At 44.0% G+C, this 17,306-nt stretch overlaps 2 protein-coding genes across 2 annotated transcripts; both read left to right on the top strand.

The window, feature by feature from the left end:
• The first annotated feature begins 1,459 nt into the window (after positions 1-1,459).
• prl (prolactin) lies at positions 1,460-5,074 on the top strand. Its single transcript, XM_035614504.2, has 5 exons — positions 1,460-1,571; positions 2,308-2,420; positions 3,123-3,230; positions 3,809-3,991; positions 4,088-5,074. The coding sequence occupies exons 1-5, from the start codon at positions 1,529-1,531 to the stop codon at positions 4,274-4,276; spliced, it is 636 nt and encodes a 211-aa protein (XP_035470397.1). The 5' UTR covers positions 1,460-1,528; the 3' UTR covers positions 4,277-5,074.
• A 2,125-nt stretch (positions 5,075-7,199) lies between these two features.
• On the top strand, positions 7,200-15,377 carry LOC118288422 (dual specificity protein phosphatase 3-like). The gene is made up of 3 exons (XM_035614503.2): positions 7,200-7,517; positions 11,501-11,733; positions 13,652-15,377. Exons 1-3 carry the CDS (start codon positions 7,225-7,227, stop codon positions 13,858-13,860), a joined length of 735 nt encoding a protein of 244 aa, XP_035470396.2. The 5' UTR covers positions 7,200-7,224; the 3' UTR covers positions 13,861-15,377.
• The last annotated feature ends 1,929 nt before the right edge of the window (positions 15,378-17,306 follow it).

Below are 17,306 nucleotides of genomic sequence, written 5' to 3'. Positions count from 1 at the left end.
AGTACATCTTCGGAAATTAGTAGTTTCATCACGGGAGACGCACGTCAATAACATCCACCGTCGCATAATGACGTGGTATAGTGAAAGTCGAGTCGGATTCTCTGAGCGCCGCTGTCGGCTTTTCCTACGTCCTATCAGTCCTTCACACTTTTCCTTCACCTCATGACGTTTTCCACTTAGGTCAATCATAGTAGACAGGAACAATAGATAGGAAGGACAATTCGACCTCACCCCTAGATCTTTGTTTGTGCAGCTACCCAGTTCACAGCCTCAGACCTGTAACACAAATATTCAAGACCCCCAAACATCGAAGACCAGTTCGAAGTTTCCAGCCCTCTGGTTTTGTCAGGATGTCAGCACGCCACATGGCGAAGTGTGTGTGTGTCCTGTTGTTAAATTAATGTAATGAATGTTCTCTGGATATGTTTAAACCCACAAGAAGAGGTAAAGGTCTGATATGTAATAAGTGGAGTCAGATACAGTATAGCTGATCAATTGAGGAATTATATTAATTCCATATTTTCAAAAATGAACTTTAATAGATAGACTTCTTTGTCATTGTAAAAAATTCAATGAAATTCAGGTGTAGTGGGGCTCAATATATATATATATATATATATATATATATATATGTATATATGTTATGAATTTCATAAAAGACCTTTACCTCTTCTTGTGGGTTTAAATATATCCAGCGTGCATTCATTATATTAATTTAGCTGTGAGGTCGAATTGTCCTTCCTATCTACTATTCCTCTATATATATATATATATATATATATATATAAATTAAATAAAAATAATTCAAAATAAATAATGCTTTCATTCATTGTCCATCCATACTCACTCTTACTCACATTCATGCCAGCATATGTACCATACACTCATTGCCAACGTATGCAGTTTTAGAAGTCCATATTTCCTATGACAGTAAAGTGCATTGTGTATGATAAATTGCACATTAATGCTGACATGTATTTGGGGTGTGCGCTTTCAGTTGAGAGTTCAGTATGGTGATGACTTTGGGATGAGAACTCTTCATGAATCTTGTGGTGCGTGTTTCGACGGACCTGTAAGCGTTTACCAGAGGGAAACAGTTCAAACAGGTGATGGGAGATATTTGACATCAGCGTCTCTAAAGACCAGAGGTCGGTGGCAGGTGGGGTGAACGGTAAACATGAGGGGGGTCAGTGTGTGTCACGGAACCCACGTGGTCGTCAGTAACTCAACCTTCAGATGATGCAGTGGTGCGGCCAACGTGTTTTTATTAATCCACCTGATTAAGGTCTGGAAGGAGGAACTTTTTCCACACACACACACACACACACACACACACAAACACACACACACACACACACACACACGCACATCCTGTTGCATCCATTCAAATCTCCCTGACCATGTTTCTCATTATGAACTGGACCAAACAAGTTCCAAACAGTTCGCTCGACCGTCGCCCCGCGCCTATAAAACGGCGGCAAAATGGAGCCGTGGAATGAAATAGCGAGGAAGACGCTCAAAGAAGGAGATGGCTCACAGAAGATCCAGCGGAGGCAAACTCTTGGTGGCGGGTGAGGAGAGCTCGGCTCGTCCATGTCATTTGTCCGTCTTTGGAAATATTTTGAAAGTTTGAAATCTTTGTGTCTCTGTTCTAAACAATTCTCCCTGCTATGTTTCTCTCACGTTTCTCGATATTTGATGACATTTTCACGTCTAAGATTTTTGATATTCTGCACATAGAGAGCTAGACCAACTCATCACCTGAAAGCTGTTATATCAGTTAAAATTGGCTCATCACAGAGGAAGTATAATTGTTATAGCATGTTTCCCTGCTGAAAAGTAACCAGACATTTGCAGCGGAAAAATGCCTATAATATTTTTTTGAGGTCGCATTACGGGTTTTGTCTTCCAGAGCTCTAACAAAATCATTCTTCCTCTGTTGAATGAGTATTTATCCCAGTTACAGTTTTTAATAATCCACTTTAAGGGATCTATTTGTTATAATGATATCAGACCTACAGTAACTGAAACCCTAAAATCCGCTGTTGGTTGAACTCTTCAACCGTAAAACTGGAGTAATTCTGTTTTTTTGAATAACAAAATTCACTAATTCATTCAATTAATACTCGGAAAAATATACCTGATGAGGGATAAAATGAACTGCATTGATTTCAGCCTGGACGCCTGTTCTTGCTGCTGGTCAGGGCAGGCCAGACTAACACACCGTCTCATTAAGTGTCTTGTGAAAGTGGCTGATGAGACGGAAAAATGGAAGAGAAACAAATCTCTCTACCCTCTCGTCCGCAGTGTTGTACGTGGCGGCATCGTGCAGCGCTGTCCCCACCAACGACCTGCTCGACCGAGCCTCGCAGCACTCGGACAAAATGCACTCCCTCAGCACCATACTCGCCCAGGAACTGGTCAGTACCTCTGTGTGTGTGTGTGTGTGTGTTCTTTTATATGTATTCACTGGGGCATGAATTCAAATACTCGAGAAAAGAAGATTACTTGTATTCTTGAAAGTTCATTTATTTCTATAAACGGCCTCATAAGGCCGTGCGAGTGGGTTTTGCAAGGCGGCTGTCGGTGCTCGTTCATCTACGTGTCAGAATCGACATAGGGTAGGATTTTGAAGCTTGCTTTCCAGCACGGCGAAATATGTGTCATTCAGCGGACTCGAGTAAACTGTGGGTTAAACGTGTCGCTGGTGTTCATAACGTCTCCCTTCATTGATGGTGAGGTCGAGTGTCAACGCTTGGTCAATACACCTCACTTTGCTTGACGACGGAAATCATGAAAATAATGATCTACAATGCAAACAGCAGAAAAATCACGGTGAACTATATGATGGAAACACAGCCACAGAATAACATTAGCCTACTCCTGCCCGTGAATAGACCTTCACCAAATGATGGTGCACTACTTATCATTCATATACCAGGAACAACTTCATAAATCACATTTTTTCAGAGCTCCACTTCACACGTTACACGGCTTACGTCCTGCATAGCAACACAGAGGTGGAGACGAAGGCAAACGGACATAAACCTGGCCAACATAACATAACCACAATTACCCGTTACATACAGTAAAAGTAGCGACATCCCTCTGTCCCTCCCCAGGACTCTCATTTCCCTCCGATAGGTCGGGTGATGACACCCCGCCCCTCCATGTGCCACACCTCATCTCTGCAGACACCCAGTGACAAAGCGCAAGCTCTTCAAATATCGGTGAGTTGTCGTATCTCAATTTATTTCTCGTCTATTCTTTGCTTTTGTTTGTCTCAGCGAGGCTCTTCACGTTACTGCTCCCATCTTCTCTTCTTCTTTTTTTTGCCTTTTTCTATCTACAGCAGATCCAATGTCCTGTGTTTGTTTGTACAATGTTTCTGATTACTACATTTATTTTATTTTTTCCTTCCCTTTTTAATTGCAATATGGGAATGAAGTTTCACTGACTACAAACTAAAAAGAACAAGCTTTTTCAGCTCTCACTGGAGTAAGTGAGGTGAATGCCACGGAAGCTGAGGTGATCATCAAAATAACAATTTCATCTCCTGAAATCTGAACAAGTTACAGCTGAACATGAGGTTGACGATATGTGAAAGGACCAAATGAATCTATTTGTGTTTCATGGAAACCGGAACAATGATGTTTGTGTTTTAATAGCATACTCTAGTTGAGGAAGTATGGAAAGGTTTCACATTTTTTAGGAAATTCATGGATAAAAAATAAATGTAAAATTCACTGACAAAGAGTTGGGATTACAACATCTTCATCTTGTGTTATCTGTGTGACTTGTCCTCCAGGGGTCAGACCTGTTGTCGCTGGCTCGCTCTCTGCTCCAGGCCTGGGTGGACCCCCTGGTGGTCCTCTCCGACTCTGCTTACACCCTGCCCCATCCGGCACACAACAGCATATCCAACAAGATCCAGGAGCTGCAGGAGCACTCCAAGATCCTGGGAGATGGCCTGGATGTCCTCTCTAGCAAGGTGGGTGCGCATGTCTGACCAACCAAGGAACAGATCTTTGTTTGTAGCATGTCTACTAAAGCTCGCCCACCCTCCCCTGTGTCCTTCCTCTCCCAGATGGGTCCGGAAGCTCAGACCCTCTCCTTGCTGCCTTACACAGGCAATGACATCGGCCAGGACAGGATCTCCAAATTGATCAACTTCCATTTCCTGATGTCTTGCTTTCGAAGGGACTCCCACAAGATTGATAGCTTCCTCAAAGTCCTACGCTGCCGGGCGGCAAAGATGCAACCAGAGATGTGCTAAAAGGTTGAAGTGGGGGTGGGGGGGGGGGGGGGGGGCAGCTTGACTCTGAGGGGAGACTTTTCTGAAAGCTTGTATCGCTTACCGACTGTAGATTTGCTTGTTCTAGGAATGTAGTATCTGAGCTTCTGCCCTGACTGCAAAGTAGTGGATATTATGAACTTTCAGAAGGCAAAGATCAGGAGGAGTTACGTGGCACGCACAGGAAGTCCGATTTTGTTTAACGTGAGCCATAAACTTCGTTGAAATAGGTGATTCTAGTCCAAAATGATGAAACACATTCTTTCTAAAGTTGCTAAAGGAGCAAAAGTTGTACTTCTTCAACAGTTTCAATCAGAGATTAGTCAGGAGTTAAAATAACTAAAGGAAAAGTAGGTATAGCCAGGAAGCAGCTCGGCAAATGTGAAGCCGTATGCTGGTGTTTGGTCTTGCTGATGGACCTTTGGCACCTTTATAACCTGACCACATTGCGGTGACTGACTGTGGTGAAACGGTGTGACTCCTCCTTTTTTTGTTTTTATTTTCTGTGTCTACTGAAGCGGTGTCCTCCCAAAGCCAAACAGCCAGCGGAGCCTGGCAGCGGCAGACGGTGAGAGTTAAGCTGGGGTGTGACATATTTGCACCAGGGTGTGGGGCTGTTTCTCTTCCTAGTTCATTTGACTTCTAGCTTTACTGATGATAAGATGCAGCATTGGTACTTGTAGATGTAATAACACTGTCCTCAAAGCATTATGACTGAAAAGCCTGTCAATTATGATACTTCAGTACATCAATAAATAAATCATTTCTTGCACAAAATAACTCTGTGTCAGTGTGTCCGTCCTCTAAAGAAAAACGAGACAAAGGCCTCAGCTGTAGTAATGATGATAATATCAAGTTGTGTGTCTGACTACACCTCACCAAACATTAACCATAATGTTGCCACATCACAAAATGTATTTACCGCTTCAAGAGATATTTGTTAAAGACCCCCTCCAGTCACGTTATATAAAAAGAATCCGGTAAAATTGGAAAGATATTGACAGATTCTGACTCTCCAGTTCAATAACTTGTAAAAACGAAACGTTCTATAAACACAAGCGTAGCCTCTTCCCATCAGAATTGTGTACACAATGAGCTACAGTAACATTTTCATCCAAGTGACTTGAATTCCGGGCTGGAGGAATAACATGTGTCTCTATGTGCAGCGGCAGCGAGTGCCCAGGGACCGTCTGCAAAGTGCAACGCCAAAGATGAGCTCCACAAAAAAATCAATAGGTTCACTGCTCTTAACTGTAGTGTTACCAAAATCACCCCAGACAAAGATGAACTTCCCATGGCCACACTACAGCTCGTATTTCGGACGAACAAAAGGTTGCAGCCTAATTTGGTGACTCTGCACTGTACAGTAGCAAAGTTATTAAAAACGATTTCAAATGGAAATTCACCAAAATTATCTAAAAACATTTCTTGCCCAAAATTCGGGATCACTTAAACTTTGTTTAAATTGTAGCCTACTTGGAAACAGTGGGGGAACTGCTAGCCTGGTGATGTCCCGGAATAACAAACCCCACATACCAGCACCTTTAAAGTTCACCAATTCCCTGGAAGAGCTTTTACAAGTGAGAAAATAACCCTGATGATGTCATTGAACTACACATGTATAACAAAAATTACAAATTAGGTGAGGTCTTTCAAAGTCATTTGTATTAACAATCACAATGCAGGGAGGATCTAACAGAAATATTTCATGGACCGTCACGGACCAATACTAGTATCTACTGGCACATAATGTGAAAGGTGCGATGCAAATGTCTCTGCAGGTTTCAGACAAAAGCAGTTTTCATTTCCCTGTATATATTTGCCCACATTGTTTAAATAGCGAACGCACTTACACCCATCAATTGGCTACATATTTCTGTTATTGTAAGGGCACATTGTCAAAAGAGTAATTTGCATCTACATAAGCGGGTGCACAATGAGTGTACACTCTGGTTGTTGCAAACCAATGATTGATAAACTCAGTTGTAAGGGAGTCCGATGCACTAACAACTAGGGATGGCCCAATCCGATATTCAATATCGGTATTGGGGCAATATTGGCCAAAATGACATGATCGGATATCTGAATAAATAAGACGTAAAATCAGATCCGATAAATCCCAGGATACATACCAAATAAATGCCTATTTACATATCTACTAAGCATTGAACGACATGCCGGCATCATATATTTATGTTAATTTATTATTATTTAATTAACAGTTTACAGTTCAATTAGGTTTTTTTTTGCTTGTTTGAATGGTGCTCACCATAAAACATTCTGCCAAAAAAGTTCTGTGAGAAATAAAACAGCAGTATTCCATAACTCAGTCACGTGCTGGCTAAGTGTGTCATCCTTCAGGGGGGTTGATTATTTGTTTCACATTTGAGTATGAGGTGTTAGATGGCTAGGTTAAGCAAAGTGCATCCTGAACAATGCATTAGTAATATTTTATTTTACGAGTGGGGAAAAGATTGTATCAGATTTGTATTGGATCTGTATCGGCAGATACTCAAGGTTGCAGGATCGGTATCGGATCGGACACGAAAAAGTGGCATCGTCCCATCCCTACTATCAACTAGGCCAAAACCGCAGAGTTGCAGCGCCACCCGCTGGCATGTCTCTTAACATTTCTTAACTAAACAACTTTTACAAACTGCACTCGCATTGTTGTACGATGCAGTCTGCACCATTTTTTTTGTTTTCGAGTCTGGGCTGCGCCAAAAACACAGATTTTTATTAAAAGTAAAACCTACATTAATCACCTACATAAACTTGCAATAGTGCACATGGACATGCCCTAGCTCCATGTGCTCATAGATCATTAAATTAGAGCCAGTGTGTTTTTTTCTCTCTATCTTTCTCATACGGGCACCCTGTGGGCACCACAGTCCCCAGGCCCCCCGGAAAAGCCAAGGCCGGCCCTGCACATGGGTCTCGGTTACCTCCACACGGAGCGGTTCAGAGCCGCCCTGGAGGCCGGTCGGAGCGGAGCAGCCCGCCGCCCGCCGAACACGACACCTGTCCGCCGCGTCCCCCCTCCCTCGTCGTCGGGTATGAGGAGCAAGCCGAGCCCGCAGCTGTCCGCGGCGGCCGCGGACATGTCGAGCTTCGAGGTGTCCCTCCAGCAGCTCAACGACCTGTTGACGGACGACGGCGGCTTCTACAGCTGGCCGACCAAACACTTTCACGAGGTCTACCCGAGGATTTACGTCGGCAACGCGTGAGTCCTCTCTCGTCTTTGTTCCCCCACATCATGCACAGTGGACGTGTCTCTGTCTCAGGCCATGCAGCATAAACAACCCCTGTAGATTCCGAATCGGCTTTTATCAGTTCACTGCTGATCAAACAATAAATGACCGAATGTACCTTTAATCGATCGAATTACACTAATCCCATTAAATCATTTAGACGATGCATCGGTACAATTCCAGCCAAATGATATGGTTGTTATTAGATTATTACCCCACAAAAGATGAGTATAAACTGTCCATCACAGTTTTAATGCGTTTAAAAATCATTTATTAAAATCATGATGATGGGCTCCTAGAGGTTGCCTGTTCTGTTAGAAAGGCAGGTAACATAGTAAGCCACTGTAATATTTCATGGGGGGGGGGGGGGTATAGTGTTATGCTCTTTTCTTCCAGGTTTGATGTTAAAAAGCAGACATTTTATTCTCCTGTTTGGCAGCGACTGTCTGCCACAAACTGACCGGGGCCCGAGGGGCCGCGACAGACAAGAAGATGCTTTAATGTTTGAAGAGGTGGAGAGTGATGGAGCACAGACGGAAGATGGCGGGGATGGAGGAGTTGGAGAGATAGCTGGTACTTAACCCGTCCGTCCCCTGGTGAATCCAAACATCCAGAGATATGGGTGCTCCATATTTCAGCCTCCGCAGTCATTTTCATTTTTTTCCTCCATGTAGGTTTAATCGTGCGTTTTAGTCGACTTGAAATTGAATCAGCTTGATCTTGTTGAGAACGCACACTGGTGTAGGGGTTAAAACAAACTGGGTCAGTTATGATGATGTATGATGATATCAAGCTGCATGGTTGGAAGTCGAGGATGCACAACGAGCATAACTAGAAACCAAAAGTCCTACCTGAGCCCATATGCTGCTTTGATTTTGACATTTGAATCTTGTCGCTCTATTGTGTCCTTTGCTGGAATTGTGTGAGAATGCAATAGTTATACATTAGAGGCTACACATATCCACTTTGTTGCTGAAAGTTAGATGAAAAGATTAAAAAAAGATCTATTATTCTCAAATTCAGGTTCATAGCTTTAATTTGGTTTATCACTTGAGAAGGTTTATATGCTCTAATGTTCCCTAACGTTGTCCATTAGCTCTCAGCTCCTGTCTCTTTAAGGCCCCCTCCAGACGAATCCCAGTCTGTTCGAGAAGGGTCTGGCTGCAGACCACTCTAACCGGAAACACGCGACCCCCACTCTACAATAAGGAAGTAGCTGGCTGATTTTCCTTTTAGCGATTTTGTGACATAATCGCAGTGACAGGTTGTACGATTGCTTGTTTTATTAACATTGACTGAGAATCAATGAAATCAAGTTATGATCAGTGCAGCAATTAAAGGAATATGATGACACAGGGCAAGCTACTTGTGTGGACTGTTACTGTTGGGCGACTTATAAAACAAACATTATACATGTATATAAATGACAGTGTAAACAAACCAATGTATGTATCAAATTAATCCAATTTATTAATCTAATCATACCAAATACCAAACTATCATCATGTTTACAAAAGTGTGTCTTAAAAACTGAAATAGTTAGATAATAAAAAATATCCAGATATAACAGGAGCAAAGTGGAGGTCACGCGTTTCCCGTCTAGAGAAGGGGAGGTCTTGCGTTTCCCGTCTAGAGAAGGGGAGGTCTCGCAGTTTTGTCCCGTCTAGAGAAGGGGAGGTCTAGCGTTTCCCGTCTAGAGAAGGGGAGGTCTCGCAGTTTTGTCCCGTCTAGAGAAGGGGAGGTCTCGCAGTTTTGTCCCGTCTAGAGAAGGGGAGGTCTCGCAGTTTTGTCCCGTCTAGAGAAGGGGAGGTCTCGCAGTTTTGTCCCGTCTAGAGAAGGGGAGGTCTCGCAGTTTTCCGTCTAGAGAAGGGGAGGTCTCGCAGTTTTCCGTCTAGAGAAGGGGAGGTCTCGCAGTTTTCCGTCTAGAGAAGGGGAGGTCTCGCGTTTCCCGTCTAGAGAAGGGGAGGTCACGCGTTTCCCGTCTAGAGAAGGGGAGGTCTCGCGTTTCCCGTCTAGAGAAGGGGAGGTCACGCGTTTCCCGTCTAGCGAAGGGGAGGTCACGCGTTTCCCGTCTAGAGAAGGGGAGGTCTCGCGTTTCCCGTCTAGAGAAGGGGAGGTCTCGCGTTTCCCGTCTAGAGAAGGGGAGGTCTCGCGTTTCCCGTCTAGAGAAGGGGAGGTCTCGCGTTTCCCGTCTAGAGAAGGGGAGGTCTCGCGTTTCCCGTCTACAGAAGGGGAGGTCTCGCGTTTCCCGTCTAGAGAAGGGGAGGTCACGCGTTTCCCGTCTAGAGAAGGGGAGGTCACGCGTTTCCCGTCTAGAGAAGGGGAGGTCACGCGTTTCCCGTCTAGAGAAGGGGAGGTCACGCGTTTCCCGTCTAGAGAAGGGGAGGTCACGCGTTTCCCGTCTAGAGAAGGGGAGGTCACGCGTTTCCGGTCTAGCAAAGCGGAGGTCACGTGTTTCCGGTCTAGCGAAGTGGAGGTCACGTGTTTATGGTCTGGAGAAGTTTTTCCTCAAAAGGTTGAACTAGAAGACAGCAGTGCTAATATATGTGGATTAAAGGAAGGATGCATATTTGCTCTAGTATGATGATAACGTATAAATATATGTAACAGTAACAGTTTGAATCATCGATAAGTAAACAACCTTTAGTTGAAACAACAGATACAGTACACTGGAAATAATAACTATTGAAGGACAATGAACGCATGGCTGAGTGATAAGTGGAAGAAGCTTGTTGAGGATACAGATAATTGCACACAAAATAATTTCATTCACAGCACTTGTCAGTCATAGCTCCTGAACATGTGCTGATAAACAGCATTTGTGGTTTGGAAGAACATTCTCCAGGCATACAAATACGAAAGTGTTGGAGATTTTAAATGTTACATCTGAAAGCTTTAAAAACAGAAGCTCCTACGGCATCGTGAGTCATGGCAGTGTATGTGAGGAGAGCGAACCTCTGTAGTGCCTCCTTCATCATATCCTTCCTTTCTAAAGAAGTCATAATGGACAGAGCAGAAACACTTGTCTTTTTATACCAGAGCAAATGTCTTCACGGATGAAGACTTGAACAATACAGCTCCGTGAAAACTTGTGAAGAGAGCAGCCACGGGTCATTTTCTCTAAGATGGTGTCCCTCTTTATTTTTTCAATGTTTCTGTCCCCGTCCCCCGTGCTGCCTGGAAGCCGGGCAGACACTTTTTGCGGAGGCGTGATGCTGCATTCAGGATCAGCACGAGTGTGCAGCGACTCTATTTTTAGCTCTCTACATCTGAAAAGGCAGGATGTGCCAAGTGATGCATCCATCCCTTGGCACATCCTGCGTGAGCAGACACGATCTGCTCACGCTGAGATGAGGCAGATCGTGTCTCTGTGGAACAGCCGTGCTTTTGTACGACAGAAGAAGTAAAAAACTAACTCTTTGTTCCGAAGCACATAAAAATGGACACTTTGTCAAAGCTTGTGTCCGTGGTGTGATGCAAGTCAGTCTGCGCCTGAGAAACAAAGTGAATATATATATGATTATATACATATAAAACGGACAAACCTCAGACAGTTACAACTGTAGTGGCATTTGGAGTGTAAGCCAATGACATTAGAATATAATAATCGGGCTATATGTAGGTGAAACAGGCTTGTTGTGGGTGGTAATGATTCATTTTCAAGGACAGTCTGAATAGGGAGATCCGGGGGTTGGGGCTAGGGTTCACAAATCACGTTAAGTTCACAATCAAAAGACTTCACGCGAAGACAGTTGATTAAATGGCACCGTACTTCAGTCTGTGATTGATTGATGCAAACAAATCCAGCAGATCTTAAGAAGCGGACAAAAACCCTAACCCTGTTCACAAAGCTAAAGATAGACTTCACATAGCTGTTAATGTTATATACAGGGAGGGTAGTCAGGATTTAGTCCCAACACGAAAATGGTCACAATGTATTTCGCTCACCAACCAGGTTTGTGGCGATGAACGTGATGCGTCTGAAGCGCCTGGGCGTCACCCACATCCTGAACGCGGCGGAGGGGAACTCCTTCATGCACGTCAACACCAACGCTGAGTTTTACGCCGGCACAGGCGTCCTCTACAAAGGGATACCAGCCAGCGACACGGACCACTTCGACATCAGCGTTTACTTCGAGGAGGCGGCCGACTTCATCGGGAAGGCGCTGGCGTACAAAAATGGAAAAGGTCAGAGAAGAGATGGAGTGAAAGTGAAATCCCCATCCAGTGTTTTGGAGGAGGCCTGTTCATAACTCTACAATTAAGTCTAATTTCAACCAATTTTGTTATATCTTGAGAATCATAACACTAAAAGTCCTGATTGGAGACTTTAATGAAAGATTAATATTGAAGCTGGACCAAGTAGGTTTTATTGAAATAATGGATTAAGTGACTACTTGAAATGTTAATGGCTGTGTATGGTATGATTATCATTTGAGTCTGCTGGTTTGCTCAGCTCTACAGAAACTTTTAACGGTATTCATAATAAATAAAGAAACCTACAAAAATGTTAACTTCTCAACAGATGGTTTTATGTAAATAACACATTTTAATTAAATTGACAGGCGGAACTGTCGATTCACCCATTGGTTTGTGAACTGCAGTTTTGAAGTCTCGGGTTTTGGTGGGTGCTGTCGTGGAATTTTCGTCTAACTTTCCTGAGAAACTCTTAAGATGAGTCTTCTCAGGCAAGGCCATCTGATCTATGGCAAGCCGATCCTAGCTGAGAGCAGCTTAAGTCTCTCTCGAGGATGACGACATTACTCAAAGCTAAATACACCACAGAGACCGGGGATGGGCAGACTATCCTGGGACGCCCAACACTGAACCTGTTGATCTGTGTAGCGAACCGGAAGTCTCGTCAATATTGAGCTCCTTTAATAAATACTTCTGCTTACGACATCCACGGTTTCTGTCTTCCTGAATCAGCGTCCACTCTGTCAATTATTCCGTTTCAGGCGCCACCCTGGGGTTTTGGAAACCAGAAGTTACCATATTTGGACGAGAGGGTGGACCTGGGGGAAGCGAGGCGAAGGAGCTTCTTCCACTGTCCCCAAATTAGCTAGAAATCAGTGAATGCTGTTAGGATTTGTAAGGAGCAGGACCCAAATGCAGAAAACAGAATATTTTATAAAAGTAACAAAAAAGAAAATAGACTTGACAAAATTTACCTCAATAAAACCAACTTAAAACTCTACAGGAAACACGAGGGAATAGAGCTGAAAGCACAGAGACTTTATAGACAGGAGAGATAATTAGACACAGGTGAGACACGTTAGGAACAGGTGGCGGCAATCAGAGGGAAACACAAGACAATGTCAAGTGACAGAGAAGATACAGGGGGACAGGAAATGAATGTCAAAATAAAACAGGAAACACCAAACTCAAGAAACAACAAACACGGCATAACAAAAAGGTAAATGAACTAAGACGGGTGAATCAAAGCTTACACAATGAAGTCCAAAAAAGAAAAAAACGCACCTTCTTTTCGTGAAGTTAAAGGGATAGTGCAGTGATTTTGAAGTGGGGTTGTATGAGTTACTTATGCATAGTTAATATGTTACCTTTTGGAGATGGTGATCAGCGATGTCATCGCCGAAAAACGTAAATGCATACCTAAAAAAAATATCAGTTCACTTGTAAACTGGAGGATGTACATTGGTGCAGTAAATACATGGCCGAAGTACGCTTGATAAAAAAGTACAAACTTAAACGGCTGTCTGGCGGAACACTAAAGCAGTGAAAAAAAGACGTCCTCCAGCGTACAATTGACCAGATTTTAATTTTTTTTGATAACCTTTTAAAATGTGGCGAAATAGACGTTTTTCGGTGGTCCCCTCTGCAACAGTGGGACTGTGACTTAGGCTATTTCCATTTCTCCTCCGTACTCTGTTAAATGACATCGCTGATCACCATCTCCATGAGGTAAAATATTAACTATGCAAAAATAACTCATACAACCCCACTTCAAAATCAACGAACTATCACTTTAATCAAGAGTTCAGATCCCAGTGTGTCATGACGGAACGCAGCCTTAACTGTAAAGTAATATGCCGGACACCAGATGTGACTTTCATCCAACATTTGCTTTTGTCCTCTTGTGCAGGGAAAGTCTACGTCCACTGCAGGGAAGGCTACAACCGCTCTCCAACCTTGGTCATTGCCTACCTGATGCTTCGCCAAGACATGGACGTCCACGCCGCCGTGGCCACCGTTCGCCGGAAGAGAGAGATCGGACCCAACGACGGCTTCCTTCGGCAGCTGTGTCGGCTCAACCAGCGGCTGGCGGCCGAGGGAAAGTCCTCGAGCGAGTGAGGGCGCGCAGGGCGGCGGACCGGACTGCGGGACCGAGAGAGCAAACGGGTGCTTGGTTCGCACGCCGCAGGTCTGTGAGGGAATGTCCGTGGAAGTGAGGGGAGTGGAAAATGATAGATACGGTCCAGTGATACCGCCACACTGATCATACATTGTAATTGTGTACATCCAGGTACACACCCACTTATATTCTGAATATTACACTTTACCCTGTGTCAGGTCTAAATGACATTGAATATCCATACTTTTCACGTGCCGTGTAGACTAGCGATCGAAGAGAACAATATCCAAGTATAAAGAGAATGTCAATATGCTTTCAAGTACACCCATTAATGGACTTATCGAAAAATGTAGACGTGATACTGTCGCAGCCTTTTCTCGTATCCCGCTTTCTTTAGTGTCTTTTGTCTTGGTCTCACCCCTGCGGACACCGCCACATCTCTCAGTCCCAGCACTTGCCAATCAAGTGGACACTGTGATTTTGTCGCTTTGAATCCGATTTTTGAGATATGTTCGAGAGATGTTCAAATATTTGTATGTCTAAAATGCACTGTCTTTGCACTCCTGCCTCCACCTGCCTCCCATTTCTCTTGCTTTAAAAGGAATTCTACATTTTTATTCACTGCAACGTGGCTGCATTTACGATTATTTAAATTGAGCTAGCATACTATCGACAAGAAAACAAGGTAGAATTATTGGACATTTTGACGACTGCTTTTTTTTGAGTTACCGTACATTCAGTAAAAAGACTGACGAGATTAACAGAAGCCACCTTCAAGGAGCTCTGAAGCTTTTGATTTTGTCAGTTTAATCTGCACACATATGGAAATGTACTGGACTGTTTATTTATGTTCACAGTAATTTCTAACCCCTGAAAAACCACAAATTGTTGTGTGGATGACACAAAGTAGACGTAGGTAACGTATTAGTCAGCTTTACCTTGGTTGGTTACCTTTGGAGAGAGCCTGTTTCCAGTCTTTATGCTAAGCTACGCTAACAGGCTGCTGGTTGTAGCTCCATATTCAGCAGTTACAGTATTGGGAGTGGCATCAATCTTCTCTCTGGAAGAAAAATGAATGAGCCACTTGCCAAATGGTCCAATGAGCGGAAGCAAAAGTCCCAGATTCGCCTGCTATATCTGCCAGCAACTTAAACGTCTGGGATAAATTCTCACTCGACACTTTTTTGCACATTGGTGTGTTTTTGTCCCGAGCGCATGTAGTTTTATATTGTACAGCAGCATGCTTTGTATGACAGTATGTGAGCCAAAGTGTTGCTTATATTCCTCTGTTAGCACACACGTGTGTTGACAGTATGTGTGTTCATCGTGTGCATTACTGATTACATTACATCCTACGCGTTGCCGCGTAGGATGGGGTCAGCTGTAGGTCATGAGAGGAGGCCCTCACTGAGCCTTAGACTGTGACACTGCTTTCAAAAAAGTGCACTTTATCTAACGACACTGCCGATTGTTGTTCCTGTCTTTTCATACATTCAGTAATAAACTGTGAAGACGACCCAGCCGAGTCTCTCTGAATGAGTAGAAATACTGCTGACTGTCGGATACATTTCCCTGAACAGCGGATTACACCTGTACCTAAAGATATAACACATGATGCATACCGGGCAAAAATCACTTTGTCCTGTAGAGGGGGTAGTAGGACTACTTAACCCGCAGCAGGGCTGAGCCCAATCCCAGCTGCCATTGGGCGAGAGGCGGGGTTCACCCTGGACAGGTCGTACCGCAGGGCCAACATGCAGAGACAAAACGACCATTCGCTCTCACATTCAATTTAGAACGTACAATCCACCTTAACCCAATCTGCGCGTCTTCGGACTGTGGCAGGAAGCAGGAGTACCCGGAGGAAACCCAGCCCCGCGGATGGTCTGAACCTGGATTCCAACCAAGATCCTTGTTGCCGTGCGGCGACAGTGCTAAAGTTTCTCCAATGGGCATCAAGATAGCGATAAAACATCGGAAGTTGCGAGCACCGCTCCAGCTACTAGCACTTGAATGCAAGTGAAAGATCACCTCCAGATATGTTCGAGCCATAATAAAATGCTCTGTTTTGAATAATTTGTGCCTGACACCTTTACTCATGATAAGTGTCATACATGAAAAGTTAAATCACCTTGTTAAATAGCCTTGAATTTAAATCTCTCCTCCGTCCAAACCAATAAATGATCCAGAACATTATGTATGTACAGTAAACATGGATACAGCTGCTGGACACTAGATGTCTCACTATTCTCTGACAAGTCTGTGGTCAGAGCACCGTCCAGGGGGTTTCCAAGTGGCCACCCGACGGGGCGCCCTGGCAGCGTAATGGTTTTTGCGAGACTTCCACCTGTTCCCCCCTGGTGAAAAATTGCAACACTTAAACATGAACGGTTTTCCAAAACAAGTTGTGATGTCATCATATGCAAATGAAAACTACTTGCTACTCTCAGTACATCTCAATCGTCCCCATCCATAACAAGCATTACGTTCATTATCAGGTCACCGCAACCTTGTCCGACCAGTCGTGATGTTTGTCACGGCCATGACGGCACTTTCATCGTAAAACGATGATTCCCGTTGCATTTATCGCAAGCACCACATGTGGATGGAAATGAAATCCCTAAGAAAGATATTTGAGTTTAAGATCCAGTCCAATGCGACGAATATATGTTCCTGTGTTAAACATGTAAAAAAAAATATACATCTTCTGGTTCTATATCAAATGTTCGGGGCAAACTATTCACAGTTTGCCACATCGTCCTCCTAAAAAATTGTCAACATCCTCAAAATGCGGGTAGTTCACCGTCAAAAACACATTCCTCCACTAACAGTTGTACTCGTCTCCCTTGGCTTCCTTTGTCCTTTCCTTCCTTTTAAATCCCGATCATCCTGCCGAAGGCCCTTTAACAGGCACCTCCTCTTCTTTTAGTAAATGTGTGTGTGTGTGTGCATGTGTGTGTGTGTGTGTGTGTGTGTGTGTGTGTGTGTGTGTGTGTGTGTGTGTGTGTGTGTGTGTGTGCATGTGTGTGTGTGTGTGTGCATGTGTGTGTGTGTGTGCATGTGTGTGTGTTTGTGTGTGTGCGTGTGTGTGTGTGTGCATTCCACAGGTTTAGGAGGTTGAGCACCATAGTCGGGCCTCCCTCCCTCCCTCTCCCTTATGTTTTCTCTGCTCCTTCTATTTTTTTCTTCTACCTCTCTCATGTTTTCATGCCCTCTCTCTCTCTCTCTCTCTCTCTCTCTGTCCTGGTCTGACACATGGAGTTGATGTAAGGACATGTGTGTGTGTGAGGAGCGGAGGTACTAACCCCCTTACATAACACCAGTCTGCATGAATGAATCCGTGGGGGAGGGTGAGCCATGTGTGTTGGGGGGGTCCGATGCATGTGTGTGTGGTGAAACATGAGCGGGAGACAGAGCCTCAGTCTCTGCGAAACATTTTTTTACA

This window comes from Scophthalmus maximus, chromosome 17 (genome assembly GCF_022379125.1).
Source record: "Scophthalmus maximus strain ysfricsl-2021 chromosome 17, ASM2237912v1, whole genome shotgun sequence".
NCBI lineage: Eukaryota > Metazoa > Chordata > Actinopteri > Pleuronectiformes > Scophthalmidae > Scophthalmus > Scophthalmus maximus.
This window is presented reverse-complemented; position numbering and strand designations above follow the sequence as displayed.

Bases quoted from the DNA above. Each gene is read 5' to 3' on its own strand.
- LOC118288422 (XM_035614503.2), top strand. From the start codon at position 7,225: ATGGGTCTCGGTTACCTCCACACGGAGCGGTTCAGAGCCGCCCTGGAG. The intron at 7,518-11,500 runs GTGAGTCCTCTC...CTCACCAACCAG, and splicing joins AGGATTTACGTCGGCAACGC to GTTTGTGGCGATGAACGTGA. The intron at 11,734-13,651 runs GTCAGAGAAGAG...CCTCTTGTGCAG, and splicing joins GGCGTACAAAAATGGAAAAG to GGAAAGTCTACGTCCACTGC.
- prl (XM_035614504.2), top strand. From the start codon at position 1,529: ATGGCTCACAGAAGATCCAGCGGAGGCAAACTCTTGGTGGCGG. The intron at 2,421-3,122 runs GTCAGTACCTCT...GTCCCTCCCCAG, and splicing joins CCATACTCGCCCAGGAACTG to GACTCTCATTTCCCTCCGAT. The intron at 3,992-4,087 runs GTGGGTGCGCAT...TTCCTCTCCCAG, and splicing joins TGGATGTCCTCTCTAGCAAG to ATGGGTCCGGAAGCTCAGAC.